The 16,707-nt window shown below is 36.9% G+C and overlaps 1 protein-coding gene across 4 annotated transcripts in view; it reads right to left on the bottom strand.

Annotated features, from left to right (window-relative positions):
• LOC150094730 (cell adhesion molecule Dscam1-like) overlaps window positions 1-16,707 on the bottom strand; it is a 194,618-nt gene that overhangs the window by 81,568 nt on the left and 96,343 nt on the right. For all 4 annotated transcript variants that reach the window (XM_090411357.1, XM_090411356.1, XM_090411354.1 and 1 more), the window contains one exon: window positions 10,215-10,379. In XM_090411357.1, coding sequence (XP_090267483.1) covers window positions 10,215-10,379 — 165 coding nt within the window. The remainder of the gene's footprint in view (window positions 1-10,214; window positions 10,380-16,707) is intronic.

The raw sequence follows: 16,707 nt of genomic DNA, 5'->3' as shown, positions 1-16,707 counted from the left end.
GGCCTGTGTGTGTAGGTTTGCGGTAAACTGAGAAGGAGAGACAGCCTGAAGGAAGACGTGTGACAAGTGTGTCTAGGAACGGAAGAGAGTTGTTTTTTTCAATTTCAATGGTGAATTGGATGCATTTGTGTTGTTTGTTCAGGTGGCTAAGGAATGTATCTAGTGCTTGGCGGCCATGAGGCCAAATGGTGAAAATATCGTCGACGTATCTGAGCCAAATTTTGGGCTTTAGGCACGCCGATTCTAGAGCTCGTTGCTCAAAATCTTCCATGTAAAAGTTTGTTATTGGGCGGGAAAGAGTGGAGAGCCCATGGCGGTACCCTCTTTTTGAAGGTAAAAATTGTTTTGCCACACGAAGTATCCGGAGCGGAGTATGTGGGCAAAGAGGGCTGTGATGTCATGTGGAAATATGTTCTGTAAGAGTAGGATAGTATCATTGATTGGGACATTGGTGAAAAGGGAAGTTATGTCAAAGCTGACTAATAGATCTTGGTCGTTGAGTGTAATATTTTTAATTTTGTTTATGAAATGTTGTGTATTTTTTATGTAGTAAGGGGAATGACCAACCAATTCCTTGAGTGTGGCTGCTAATTTTTTGGCTAAGTAGTAATTCGGACTGTCAATTCCTTCCACAATTGGACGCAATGGCATGTCTGTTTTGTGTACTTTTGGCAGGCCATAAATTCTGGGCATGCAGGCATACTGCGGTATTAATTTTTTGATTGTTTCTTCTGGCCACGTGTTAACCGATTTAAGTAGTTCAGTAGTTTTCTTTTTGTTACGTTGCGTGGGGTTGTAATTTACCATTTGGTAGGTATTGTGGTCCGATACCAAATGGTTCATTTTTTCAATGTAGGTTGTCCGATTTAAAACAACAGTGGCGTTCCCTTTATCAGCTTTAGTGATAATAATGTCACGGTTATTTTTTAGGGATTTCAGGGCCAGTTTATCCATTTTGTTTAGGTTGCTGCTTAATTTTTTGGTTGAATTTAGTAAACAGGCAGTTTCCATCTGTATTTTGTCAGCTACATTGGCGGGGAGGGATCTTAAGCCTCTCTCGATATGATATATTATATCTAGTTTATTTACTGACCTCGGAGCAATGGCATAATTTAAACCTTTCTCCAGTAGCGAGAGTTCACCTTGTGTGAGGTTGTAATCCGATTGGTTGATAACCAGACAGCGGTCCAATGGTGGTTGGTTGCTCCTAACTGTGTTGCTGGGTGATTGGCTGCTCCTTCCGTTATGGCGTCGGAATTGTCTTGTGCTTTTCTGTAGTTTTAATGGAAACTTTGTTATTAATTGTTCTTTGTTTTTGAGTAGTAGGTGCTTGGCCGAATCGTTTGTGATCCTGTCTAGAATATTCCAAATTTCCTGATTATCGTAACTGGATAGCTCAAATTTCAGTTGTAACACTTTGGCTTGGGTCAATGCTAAGTTCTTTTGTGTCTCGTGAATTTGTTCTCTTAACAAAGCTTTTTCTAGCCTGGCATAGATACGGAGCGCTTTAGCTGATGTAAATTTTTTCTTTAGTTTAATGCAGTTCGGTATTAAGCTGCTGTCTCTACATCGTTTCAAAAAGGCCAGTCAATTAATTCACATGGAACTACGTAGCTTTAGTTTACCGTAGAGGCTGCACTGCTTGTGGGTCACATCTCCATGGATTATGATGACTCTTTCTTTTAAGGTTACACGAAACAAGCTACATGCTGTTGCACTCTATACAAGTAAATTACATCTACGTTGTTAATTAATCTTTTTTCTAGCCTGCCCTCTAGTGAAAAAAATAAATAAAATAAAATAAAATAAAATAAAAGCTACAATAAACTCTGCTACAGTCCTCACGTACTTGGATTCTTTTGGAATTATACAGTTATCTTCTGGATTTGTACAGTACATGTTACTATTGAATGTTCAAGAGAAAACACTTCAACTAGGTCTTGTTTTGAGATTTTTCTTCGTGGTTGCTATGATGGTTGTAGATGGGTCCTCCACATTCTTGGAATTGTTAGACCATCATTTTTATTCAGATTCGGATTATGTTTGAGCATTTCACATGCTTCCTTGAATTTCCGCTCGAACCAGGTTTTGGTGCGGTATAAGGACTTGGTACCTTTCCAGTCAATTCTGTGGTATGTTTGCAGTGCGTGGTCAGAAAGGCCAGTTTTTCCAAAATGGAGGTATTTTATGTGATGTTTGTGTTCATCCTTTCTGATTGGGATGGTTCGCCCTGTTTCCCCTATGTATGGTATGTTACATGTGCAATCTATTTTGTAAACCCTGGGTGGGCTAAGTGTGGCAGGGGATACTTGGAAGAACTGAGTAGGTGTCTTAATTTTGTCGGGGGTTTAAAGGTGGTTTTGATGTTGTATTTGTGTAGTGTTCTGTCTATTTTTTCTGAAATGCCTCTAACATGGTATAGCAATAGCATTCTTGAAATCTTTTTTGTTATTAGTGGTATCTTTGTGGAGGATCTTGTGAATAGTTTTTATACTGTATCCATTTTTTATAAAGGTATGTTTGATGGTCTCATATTCATCGTTAAGAGCTTGTTCATTTGAACAAATGGTTTGAGCTCTGTGTTTAAGGGTGCTTATGACTCCTAGTTTTTGTGTTGGGTGGTGATAAGAAGTTTTGTGCATGTACTGGCCTGTGTGTGTGTGTAGGTTTGCGGTAAACTGAGAAGGAGAGACAGCCTGAAGGAAGACGTGTGACAAGTGTGTCTATCCCTTGCTGCGCCAATCCAGACCTATCGGATTTGTTGTGAGGAATGAATGATTGATGTTCTTGTATTCTTTTTTCTATAGAGCGTCCAGTTTGTCCAAAGTACGAACAGACTGCAGTTACAAGGAACTTGATATACACCAGGCAGAGACATAGGTGAGCAATTATCTTTAGAAGAGGGGAAATAGGTGGATATTTTGTTAATAAGGATATAAGTGACAGTTAAATCATATTTCTTCAGAATTCTTGAAATTGGTTCTGAAATCCCGGAAATATATGGAATTGGAACTCGACGTATTGATTCTTTGTTGTTCTGGATTGGATTGTAGGAATCGAACAGATGTTGTGTAGTTTTTTTGGAGAAGTCATTTAATTTCATGTGATGTTTGATAGTTGAAAGTTCTTTCTGTAATTCATGGTGAGTTGAGGAATTAGTTCTAGCTCATCGAATTAAACATTTTATGATTCCTGTTTTTTGATAAGCAAGATGGGCAGATTGTTTGAGAATGTAACATCCAGTAAAAGTGGATTTTCTGTAAACTGTTGTTGTCAGAATACCTGAAGGTGAGCAGATGAGGAGGATGTCTAAAATGGATAACTTGTTGTCTTATTCAATCTCCATAGTAAACTTAATACAAGGATGTAAGGAATTGATTTTGGCTAAAAAGGAAAGTAAGGAATCTCTGTTGTGAGGCCACACCGAAAAGATGTTGTCTATATATCTCACCCAAAAGGTTGGTTGAGGGAATATAGATGAAAACAGGACGTCTTCTAGATGTCCCAAATAAAGGTTGGCAGGTGAAAGTGGACTTCCCATGGCCGTTCCTTCCACTTGGTTGTAGAATTTGTTTTGACCCAAGAATATCCAAAGTGCATCACGAAATCGAATTTTACGATATCTTGTGGGAAGATATCAGCAAGTAATTGTAAAGTCTCTTTGAGAAGTACATTAGTATACAGAGATTCTACATCGAAGCTCACCATAATATCAGTAGGTTGTAATGAGATATTTTTTAATTTATTTAAGAAATCCAAAGTTTTTCAACAAAGAGCGTGATTTGCCTATATGTGATTTCAATAATTTCGCTAAATATTTGGCTATGCGATAAGTAGGAGAATCAATACAGTCAACTATAGGAAGGAGAAAAATTTTTTTCAAAAAAGAGGATCATTCTTTTTTGAAAAACTTTTCGGATTTCTTAAATAAATTAAAAAATATCTCATTACAACCTACTGATCTTATGGTGAGTTTCGATGTAGAATCTCTATATATTAATGCACCTCTCAAAGAGACTTTACAATTACTTGCTGACATCTTCCCACAAGATATCATAAAATTATTCGATTTCGTGATGAATTCTGGATATTTCTTGTGTCAAAACAAATTCTACAACCAAGTGAAAGGAATGGCCATGGTAAGTTCACTTTCACCTGCTTTAGCCAACTTTTATTTGAAACATCTAGAAGACGTCCTGTTTTCATCTATATTCCCTCAACCAACCTTTTGGGTGAGATATGATAACATCTCTCCCACCAGTTGAAGAGAGTGACCATATGGTTTTGACTTGGAAAATGAATAGACATTCAGGAGTATCAAAGAGACGGGAACGCATGTAGAATTATAAAGCAGGTGATTATAATAGGCTTAGGCGTCAATTTTGGGAAGTTTAGTGGAGGGAGGAATTGGAAGCCCGGGATATCATTAGTGCTTCGGAAATTGTGAATGAATATTTGTTAGCAGCAATAGTAAGCTGTATTCTGTTAGTGAAGAAGAGGACACAATATGGTGTAAAGTGAATGACAAACAATATTAAACAGAAGCTATATGCGAAAAAGAGGTTATGGAAGAGATATAAGGAGACAGGTAAAGAGAAGATGCATGAAGAATATAAGACACAGGTAAGGTAAGTATGGTAAGGAAGGAAAAACTGGAATATGAGAAAAGATTGGCCCTTAGATCCAAGGAAAATCCTAGGGAATTTTTTAGCTATGTGGCCAGTAGGAGGAGAAATGAAATTCTGTGGAAGAATGACATTGTGGGATAAAAATGGGAATAGAGTGACTGATGCAGAGGACATAGTGGAATTGTTCAATGAACACTTTATTGGAGTATTTCATCCTGGAGGAGTAAATTTGAATACTAGAGGGATAGAGCAGGTTCGAGGTTTAGAGGTGCAGGAAGAGAGTGTGTTCCACATACTGAGTACTCTGGATGTTAGTAAAGCTGTGGGACTGGATGGTATTTCATCATGAGTTTTGAGAGAATGTGCTAAGGAACTGACAGTGCCCTTGACATGGCTTTTCGATGAAAGTCTGGCTGCAGGAAAGGTGCCCATGGAATGGAAGGAAGGTAAGATAGTGCCATTGCATAAGGGTGGTAGCAGACTGGAAGTGTCTAATTATAGGCCAGTTTGTGTGCCATCAGTAGTTAGTAAGATCTTGGAGAAAGTAGTGAGGGACCATATACAGCATTGGGCAGATGAGGGTAATGTTATCAGTGAGAGTCAACATCGATTTGTGAAGGGGTGCTCTTGTTTGAGCAATATGCTAGCCTTTTATGATAAAGTTACAAGAGCATTACATGAGGGAAAGGCATATACTGCCATTTTCCTAGACTTAGCAAAGGCATTTGACAGGGTGCCACATGATAAGCTGATATTCAAGTTGCAGCACATGGATCTGGATGTCAGATTGGTCAACTGGATTCAGAATTGGCTGTCCGATAGGTATCAGAGAGTTGTGTATGGTGGCGCAATATCAAAGAGGCAGAAGGTTGCTAGTGGGGGTTTCCACAGGGCTCAGTACGGGACCTATATTGTTAAACCTTAATATCAATGACATTGTCCGTGGATTGCAAGGGGATATTCGGTTGTTTGCAGATGATGCAAAGCTGGGAAGGGTTATTAGTAATAGTGCAGGTGTGGTAGCCCGGCAAGAGGATTTGAATAAGCTAGATAGATGGGCAAATGAATGGGGGTCTCGGTTTAATGCAGCAAAATGTAAGGTCTTGAGGCTTGGGACATATCAATGGGACGCTTTATACTCTATGGGAGGAGTTAAACTGGAAGAAGTAGGAGAGACAAGAGATCTGGGTTTGATGATTAATAGAACCCTGAAATTTAGGGGACATATTGCAAAGGTAGTGAAGGTAACACAGAGGATTGCTACAATAATGAGAAGGACACTGACCTACAGAGATAAAATGGTTATCATTCCGTTGTATAAGACTCTGATTAGACCACACTTAGCCTACTGTTCTCAGATCTGGTCCCCAGGATTTGAAGGGGATAAATTAACTGTGGAAAGGGTACAAAGGTGGATAACAAAGATGGTGTCGGGAGTGTACAATGTTAGTTAAAAGGATCGGCTGAGGGAGTGTGGACTGCAGAGTTTGGTGGATAGAAGAAGGAGGGGTAATATGATTGAGACTTTTAAACTGTTGAGAGGTGGTCACAGGGTTGCCACTGGGGAGTTCTTTTGCTTGGTTGAACAGCGGGAAGGAGTCATGACAAGGGGGCCATCCCCAGAAGTTATGAAAGGAAACTGTGAGAAAGAGGGTGATGAGTGGTTTCTTTGCATGGAGGGTGGTTGAACCATGGAATGCATTGCCTGATGGAGTGGCGAGAGCGAGAATGGTCAATGCATTTAAGGAGTGGTATGATAGATTGTGTTTCCTATGAGGGACCTCCCTCGATTAGTATTGATAGACTTGCGTTTCTTAGAAAGGACCACCCACTACGAGTCTTTTGACTCCATGGAGGCCTGATTAATAATAATAATAATATAGACGACATCTTTTCAGTGTGACCTCACAACAGAGATTCCTTACCTTCCTTTTTAGCCAAAATCAATTCCTTACATCCTCGTATTAAGTTTACCATGGAGATTGAAAAAGACAAGTTATCCTTTTTAGACATCCTCCTTATCCGCTCACCTTCAGGTATTCTGATAACAGTTTACAGAAAACCACTTTTACTGGATGGTACATTTTCAAACAATCTGGCCATCTACCTTATCAAAAAAAGGAATCATAAAATGTTTAATTCAATGAGCTAGAACTAATTGCTCAACTCACCATGAATTACAGAAAGGAATTTCAACTATCAAACATCATATGAAATTAAATGACTTCTCCGAAAAAACTACACAACATCTGTTCGATTCCTACAATCCAATCCATAACAACAAAGAATCAATACTACTAACTATTATAATAACGGAATTAAATCATGTAAATTATTCTTTATTCGTAGAGTTTTCACCTGAGTATCACAGGCATCATCAGTATAGGTGCAAGGCTAATTAAACAATAACTGTTATATTCACAAAGCACTACCTAAGTAGCTAAGGATAAATTTCCTAAATTTATTTAATTTTTTTAATTATTTAATTATTTTAATTATTTAATTATTTTAATTATTTAATTATTTAAATTATTTAAATTTAATTATTTAATTATTATTTAATTAAATATATAAAAATATTATAATTGAATAATTATTTAATTATTCAATTATATTAATTTTAAAAAAAATTTTTTAGGAAAGATTTATAAGTACTTTATAAAGCAATAAATCTTTCCTAACATATAATTGCATACACATATATGTTTAATTATAAAAAAATTAATTCTTATAATTGAATAATTAAATAATTATTATTCAATAATTAAATAATTAAATTAAAATAATTAAATAATTACAAAAATAAAATAAAAAATAAATTTAGGAAATTTAACCTTAGCTACTTAGGTGGCACTTTGTGAATATAACAGTTATTGTTTAATTAGCCTTGTACCTGTACTGATGATGCCTGTGATACTCAGGTGAAAATTCTATGAATTAAGAATAATTTATGTGAGTTAATTCCGTTATTATAATAGTTAGTAAGATGTCTACTCACGGTATTTCCTTACTGAAACTTAAAAGCATCGAGTTCCAATTCCATATATTTCTGGGATTTCAGAACCAATTTCAAGAATTCTGAAGAAATATGATTTAACAGCCACTTATATCCTTTTTAATAAAATATCCACCTATTTCCCCTCTTCTAAAGATAATTGCTCAACTATGTCTCTGCCTGGTGTATATCAAGTTCCTTGTAACTGCAATCTGTCGTACTTTGGACAAACTGGACGCTCTATAGAAAAAAGAATACAAGAACATCAATCATACATTCTTCAAAACAAATCTGATAGGTCTGGATTGGTGCAGCAAATGATAGAGACAAGCCACAACATTCTCTGGTCCAAGACTCGCCTTCTACACAGATGTCGCTATAAATTCGAATGCCTATTCAAAGAGTGTGCTGAGGCCTTACTTCAATGCCCTAACTTGAATCAAAATGACTGTATATCCTTGTCAAAAATATGGAAAAGTTTAATCTGGATAACACATTAAAAAAAAAATTTTTTTTTTTAATTGAGACCTTTAACTCTAATATTAGTCTAATGTTATCTTTAATTGAATTTATAACTTAAGATTGTTATATGAAATTGTTACCTATAATTTATTCATCACTCTGATGAAATTTACCTCTCTTTAATGATTAGCAATATAACATCACGTGACTCATTCTACTTTTGAATGATCAATTGTTTTTATTCCACCTTGTAAAAACTGTTCCTATCAAGCCACTGAGGATAGTCTGTTAGTTTCAGACTGAAATATTTGGCAAACATTAAAATAGTCTTGTGTTAATGTGTTTATAATTCTTCATTTAAGGTATGTTGAATTTTTATGTTGGACTGCTTTGGCACACATGGAGAACCATGGTTTTTGAGGGTGTTTGGAAATTTTGTGTGGAGTAGGGAATGAAAGGCATGAAAGGCTTTATTCCATGAAGGATTGTTTCAGTTGTAGAATGTACTTTCCCTTGATTACAAACTAAATTATACTTTGTAAATTAAACAGTATAATTTCTTGGCAAGTATAATTTATTTAAACTGTTTTAGATCAGGAAAATAGAAATAATAATCTGATCATGGAAAAGTGATGCAAAAATTCTGAATGCCATCTGAACTGGCACCATTGTAGTGCTGCAGGGTGCAAGGCTAAGATTGGCTGGGAGAATGTTAATTGATTGAAGAGAAAATGTGGATAAGGTTAAGCTGGAGTCATGAACAGAGGAACCAAACAAGATCATCTATAGAAAATTTAGAGGAAAAACTTATTATGAAAATTCACAGGGTTTGGAGAGAATGATGTGAATTATTTATTATTCTGCTTGGTTAGATTTGTGTTCAAGCTAACAATCTGTTTGTGTTAGATCATTACTGTTGGAAATCAAGCTTGATCAGTGAAGTTAGATAAAGGAATCTAATCTGAATTATGAATTGGTCTCCTAGAAACATTATCTATAGTTTGAGTAATTAGACTCTAGGAAATTGATCTTCAGAGATAAAAAATCAAAGAAGTCAAGCACAGATATCAAAATTATTATAGCAGTAAATGCAGAAGATGGACACAATAAAGTGAAGCAAGGAAATCTTGAGCCAAAGCAGATCATATAAAGAGGATTCAAGGGAAGAGAATGGAATGGCAGCATATATTGTTAATGCATATGTTAAGGCCCTTAATGAGTGAAGTGGGTAAGGAAATATTTTTTGTCTACAATTTTGTTGTTCTTCAGGTTTTAAAGAAGGTATTTTTCATGTTTTTTGCAATTATTTGTTGTATTATGTAGATTGTTTTTTAAACTGCAGTCACTATTATTAATTGTCACATCCTTCATGGCTGGTAATGTCAGAAATTTACAGAACAAAGGTATGCAGTAGGGTGAAAGACTTGTGGATATAACCACCACACAAGGAGTGCCTGGGCTCCAAGTACAAGTATGGTCTTTACAGTGCTGATTCCCTGCCCCCCCCCACCATACTGTTATATCCAGACTCCTTCAGGTATGATCTGGCCCAGCAATTAGCAGAGATTATTTGCCTATTGATCAAATAGCCTACTGATGCATTACTATCAGGCTTAGTGCTGTGCGCTACATAGTGTTGGCAAATCACTTTACTGCTGTATCCTTGAACAGAGGAGGTGATGGCTCACTGGTAAAGTATGATATATCAAGCTTGTTCAAAAAGGCCCCTCACTTGTGCATATATGAAGAGAAGAAGAGGGACAGAAACTGGAGATCTATTCTGAGCATGAAGTGGTGGCTATTGCATATTTCATCTAGAGAATAAGTCTTTTCAATAAGAAATGTGGGATTTCTTGGTGATAAGAGTCGTCTATGAGATATCTATTTGGCATTTCCTCCAACTAGAAAGATATGCTTATAAGAAGAACAAGGAGAAAGAGGGGAAATCAAGTGTGGTGAGCAAAGGAGACTTCTTTTTGAAAATTTCAGAAAGGTGAAAAGTACTGGGGATGGTGAGGCACATAATGAACATGGTGTATGGTGTAACATACTAAGTCTATGATGATGACATTAATAATAATAAATTGAGCAAAACTCTTAAATAGAACAATTTAAATTTTATTACTTACTTTCTTCCTTAGTCTGAAAATAGAAACGTTGTGGATTTTCACTCACTCCAATTTCATTCTCTGCTAACACCTCAACAACATATGAGGTTCCAGGATGTAAATCCATAAGGAATATGGAGGTCTCGTTTCCAAAAATTTTTTCTTTAAACAATTTTCCTACATAATCTGAACAACATACAATTCTGGATATATGGAAGACTATATAAAATGTTAATAACTTTTAATTTAATTATTTAATTAACTTTATTATAATTATACACACACACATAATTAACTATAGAATACAATATCATATAGTCTTATTTCAAATTCTAAGTTCTAGAAATAGACAGCAACATCCCTAAAGGGGAAAATATTGATAATAAAAGTATTCGGTAACTTCATTAATAACCATGAAGCAACTATGAAAAAATTATATTGTTTATAATGTTAAAATCAAATTATAATGTTATCATAATTTGACTTTCACACGGCCATGTAATTTATCATGGATAGTTTATTCTAGTTATGCTTTCTTTAATTCATTGTTAATACATTTTAATATTAAACTAAAGATGCCAAGAAATGATATTTTTGGTTTAATTCTTCATCCAAGTGTAAGCAAACAAAGTTTGCACGTGAAGTAACTTCACGCCGCAACTCATATATAGAGGCTAATGACTTCACTTCACTTGTCTTATTATCCCATAATGCAATGTACATATCCATACTCCTTCCCATAATGCATAGCATTACACATGTCCGTAAGGATATGTGCTTTGCATTATGGGATAGTAAGGGAAGTGATGTGAAGTCACTAGCCTCTATATACAAGTTGCTTAGTCATCACGTGCAAACTTTGTTTCCTTACACTTGGATAAAGGATTAAACCACAAACATAATTTCTTGGTATCTTTAATTTATAGCATAACCAAGTGGAAAAATTTTCCACATTCTAATATTATTCTTCTGTGAAAAGTGAAAAATGAATTCAAACATTCTGCAGAATAGTTGAGAAATTCATAGAAGAACAAGCTAGGTTAGAGTAAAAGAAGTTGTCAGGATTAGACTATAAGGCAAAAAGATGAGAAACTATAGGGATAAAAAAATCAGTATCTAAGTTTGTAGATCTTGAAAAGGCATATGACAAGGTGACAAGAGGAAAGCTTTTCAAAATGCATCATCTTCATCATGATGCTACAATTATAAATTATATAGTGAAAATGGGTCATTATATCATGCAATAAACAGTCTTTATTTGAGATGTAAGTCAGCAGTTAGAATTGAAGGAGGTACAGGAAGATGGTTTGATGTAAAATTGGTGTGATGCAAGGGTGCACATTATCTCCACTGTCATGCATCATGTATATGGATCACATTATGAAGGATGGCTGGTTGATAGGAAAGAAGTATTAACCAGTGGCGTCACGTGCCTATTTTGGTTGGGTGTGCTGCTGTGGTGTATGCAACCTGCACTACAAAATTCACATCACTTTGACCATATGATTTCATTTTTATTGATGAAAGTTTTAAGAGTGTATAGCACATCAGTGCTATACACTCTTAAAAGTTTAATTGGTCTAATGCAACATCTTAATTGGTCTAATGTAATTAATTGTGGGATAACTTTGAATACTTTATTAATTAATTGTAACCAAATCTGCACATAGTGGAGCACTGTGTGTTTATTTTAAGAAACTTAAAATGCGTTTAAGTATCTGAAACACATTTTAAGTATTTTAATCACATTTTAAGTATCTTAAACCCAGTTTAAGAATGCTATATTTGGTGGTTCAAATCTAGTCGCTGACTAGAGGAAATTTTTCTAAGCCTTTTTTTGACCAGTTCTCGAGTTAGTCAATCTCTGGCATGGGCTAGCGGGTTTTTTCTCCCAGAAACTCAGGTTTTTCGTCCTGTAAACTCAAGAAAATCGACCATCGAACCCACACTATTTTCAGACATTAAAAATATTGTGTTAGGGTTAGGGACCACGAGATGGCTGCACTAGCTTGCTGCCTTCTTCACTGCATGCCGATGAATCAGTGATAGCCTTGGGCAGCTATCTCTCTGATTGGCTACCAGTGGAGATTGAACTGCCCACTCAGTCTCCAAAAGTGAGTAGGGTAAATGGCCCTGCCTACTCCCTATAGGGGAACAAATAAGCGTTAGACGATGAGTTTTTTGCTATTTGGGGAGAGGGCGCTAGTGAGCCAAGCACTGTGAACGTGTCTAAGAAGAGCTCCTGATTGAGATAAGTTATTCTAGGAATAATTAAGTATATATGCATAATTGTTTGAGTAAGAGCGGCTGTAAACTTTGTGCGCTAACGGTATGATTAGTGTGGGGAATTTTTCTTGCCTACACTAAATTATGAAATCGTTATTATTAGACCTAGTAACCTGCAGAGAAAAAAAAAAATGGCGGCAGCATTGTCATTCCATGATTTTAATTTAGATTTCAGTCGTTTCATTAAGTGTGAGGTCTGTTATATGTATTCTTTCGATTACATAAATGATTTGTGGATGTTCAGCGCAGATGGAAGAAGGGTGTGTGTGCAAAGTGTGACCTGAACGAGGAACTGATGAATGCAAATATTAAATTGATGACAGAAAGTGTTAGTAACAAGAATGTCGCTGGAAACATGAGTGCACGTTTGAAAGAGAAGGATGGTGAGAAAGAGTGATGAAAAAATGTTAAAAAATCAGTAAAAAAGAAAAAGAGCAATTTGAAAACCATAACGGATGTTAAAAGGGATGAAAGTGAGGCAAGAGTGGTGGAAGGAAACGAAATTTAGAGAACGAATGAAACTAGAAATGGCATAATGCAGAAATCGAAAGAATGAATGATAGTGGTGAAAAAAGAATGAATGATGGCGAAAAGTTGGACGCATGTTAGACAGAAAATACGGAAACAAAGAAAGATAAATGAGAGTGAAAGTGAGAAGAATGATAGCGAAAGTTGGATGTATGTTGAACTGAAAGTACAGAAACAAAGAAGGATGAATGAGAGTGAAAGTGAGAAGAGGGGGTCGAGAGTTAGAAAGATTTAATGATAGAGAGAATGTGTCGGGAGATTCGGAAGTTGAATTGGATTGGATGAGGCAAGAAATGAAATGGATGCAGAAAGAAATTAAGAAAATTCAGGTCAAAACTATTAAAATAAATCATGATGGCATGAAAGAGTTAACGAAAGATGAGCGAGTGGCGTAGTATGGCGACTCCATTATTAAAGGTGTGCTAGAGGATAGAATGCACAAGGTATGTTTTCCAGGCAGTAAAATGAGTAGAGTGATTGAGGCATTGGATATGAGGCAGGAGCGTGCAAAAGAGTTAACAGTATTAATTGGTACAAATGATTTGAGAGAGGACAAAGAGAATGTCAGAATGGATATCAGGAGGCTGCTTGGAAGGATAAAAGAGAATAGTGTGATGGGAGGGTAGTCAGTGTGTTGCCTAGGTATGACTGTGGTGAAATGCAGCGGAGAGCAAGGATTATGAATGATATGCTGGCTGAAATGTGTGAGAAGATGGGAGTACAGTTTGTTAATGTGTGGAATGAGTTTGAGGGACGAAGTGAGCTGTATGGGAGCGATGGACTGCATTTGAGTGGTTATGGTGTGAGTTGCTTGGAGAGACTGCTGCTGGAAGGTAGAGAAGTGAATAGAGAGAATGAATCAGATCGAGAGGGGAGTGATGTGGAAGAGCAGGAGAGTAAGACAGGAGAGACTAAAGAAGTGGAAATGAATGGGGAAGTGAGTGGTATGAGTATAGAAAATGAGAGAATGGATGTGCAAGAGGAGCAGGGAAACGGTGAGGCTCAGGGTGGACAGGGGTACACAGCGTGAGAAAGGTGGATGTTCCAAGAGGAGGTCAGAGCATGTGTAGACAGGAAAGGAATGGGATGACCAGGGATCAAGAGAAAACAGTTGGAATTGAAAAGGGTTCTAAAATGAAGAAGCAGAAAGGGAAATGGCCCCAGTCTAGCATGGAGAGATCACATCAAGTGATTTGTATCAGTGGAACTAGCTGTAGATCCAGAAATGAGCTGTTGTGTTTGTATACCAATGCTAGAAGTATAAGAAACAAGGCAGATGAAATGACTGCACTAATTGCGTCTGTTCACCCAAAGATTGTCAGAATAAGTGAGACATGGTTGGAAGAGGTGACATCCTGACAGGAATAAAGATAGAAGGGTATGAAGTGTTTCATGAGGATAGAAGGGGTAAAAAGGGGAGGGGGGAGTGCTATTGATGATAGAGAAAGAGTTATGTCCATACAAAGTAGAGATGCAAGACAGAAATGGTAACAGTGGTTTTGAGGCAGTATGGTGTGAGATAGAGGTGACTGGAATCAAATACTTGGTGGGATGTTGTTATAGACCAGGTAATGTGGATGATGGTGATAGTGAAATGCATAGTCAAATTATCCAAGCAAATAAGAAAAGGGTGATCATTATGGGTGATTTTAATTATGGCAATATAGACTGGAATGATGAGATAGCAACTGGAAGTAAAGAAAATGAGTTTCTTCAGTTTTTGAGGGATAACTACCTCAGACAGTATATAACAGAGGGAACACGAGGATTAAGGGTCTGGATTTGGTCATCTCATCAGAGGATGTAATTATAAACGAGGTGTCAAATCATCCACCAATTGGTGAGAGTGACCATGAAGTGATTACCTGGGTGGTTCCCAGTAGTAAGAGGAGCCCTGTGAGAAAAGGGTATATGTGGAACTACAAGGGGGGGGGGGTGATTATGAAGAGCTCAGGAGACAGCTTTCAGGTGTAGCATGGAATGAGGAGTTAGCTGGAAAAGAGATCAATGCAGCTTGGGGGATTTTCAAAAACTATCTAGCAGATGCAATGTCTAAATGTATTCCAAGGGTGAGAAGGTTAAATAAAGTAGGTGTGAGATGGATGAATAAAGAGATCAAGCATGCAATACAGAGAAAAAGGGCATTGTGGAGGCAGCATAAGAGAAGTGGAAATAACCAATTTCATGAGGTCTACAAAGACCAAGCAAGGAGGGTGACTGGTAGAGAAGAGAGGTATGAACAGCAGTTAGCTAATGAAGCAAAAAAGAATCCTAGGGAGTTCTTTCGATATGTAGCCAGCAAAAGAAAGAATGATTATGGAAGGATGACATTGATTGGAGGAAATGGTATAAAGACAGCTGTTGCAGAATGTGTGGTGGAGATACTTAATGAGCAGTTCATAAAGATCTTTCAATCTTGTGAATGTGACTTCATGGAGAGATTAAGGGCAGTTGATGATGGGGAGGAGAGACTGACTGTAAGTGAGCAAGAGGTGTTTGGGGAGTTGAGTAAACTAGATGTAAATAAGGCTGTGGGACTTGATAATATATCACCGCATAATCTGAAGGAAAGTGCCAGAGAGTTGACACCTGCCTAGACATATTTTTTAATATGAGTCTTGCACTTGGTCAAGTTCCTAAGGAGTGGAAGGAGAGCAAGATTGTGCCATTTCATAAAGGAGGTGATCAAACTCAAGCATCAAACTATAGGGCTATCTGCGTGTCAGGTGTTGTGGTTAAGTTGCTGGAGAAGCTTGTGAGAACTAGGATCCAGAGTTGGGTTGACAACAATGGTATAATCTTTGATGGACAGCATGGATTTACTAAAGGGAGGTCATTACAAATTATTACAAATTATTACTTATTACAAAGAGTGACTGCTTCCTTGGACACAGGAGAAGGATACACAGTAATATACTTGGATTTTGCAAAAGCTTTTGATAGAGTACCTCATGATTAATTGACAGTCAAACTAGAGCAGATGGGGTTGGATATTAGATTAGTGCATTGGATTGGAGACTGGCTATCTGATAGGTATCAACAAGTTGTGTATGGGGGGTGTGATATCCAGGATAACGAAAGTCACTAGTGGAGTAACCTCAGGGGTCTGTTTTAGGGCCATTACTATTTAACTTGTATATTAATGATGTTGGCGAAGATTTGGATGGAGATATTCAGTTTTTTACAGATGATGCAAAGTTGGAACGAACCATAAAGAGTAGTGAAGATGTTGTGGCCTTGCAAGAAGACTTGAATAAATTGAGTGATTGGGCACAGAAATGGGGATGTGAGTTTAATGTTGCAAAATGTAAGGTTTTAAAATTTGGAAAACAAAGATGGGATGCAGAATTTATGCTTGGTGAGAATATATTGTTGGAGGTAGAGGAAATAAGAGATCTGGGGGTGATAGTGGATTAAGGATCTAAAATTTAGGTGACACATCTCCAAAATTGTGAAGACAACACAAAGGCTTCTAGGAATGATGCGGAGGACACTGACATGTAGAAGTAGGGAGATTCTTGTTCTGTTGTATAAGGCTTTGATTAGGCCACACATGGACTATTGTGCCCAGATTTGGTCATCGGGTTTTCAGAAGGATGAAGAGGTGTTGGAAAGGGTCCAAAGGCGACTCACTAAGGTAGTTTCTGACCTCTGGAATGTTGAGTATGAGGAAAGATTGAAAAGATGTAATTTGCAGAGT

Source organism: Typopeltis vanoorti, chromosome 21, assembly GCF_054136105.1.
Source record: "Typopeltis vanoorti isolate ZY-2024b chromosome 21, IOZ_Tvanoo_1.0, whole genome shotgun sequence".
Taxonomy (NCBI): domain Eukaryota; kingdom Metazoa; phylum Arthropoda; class Arachnida; order Uropygi; family Thelyphonidae; genus Typopeltis; species Typopeltis vanoorti.
Note: the sequence above shows the minus strand (reverse complement) of the source record. Positions and strands in the feature narration are given on the sequence as shown.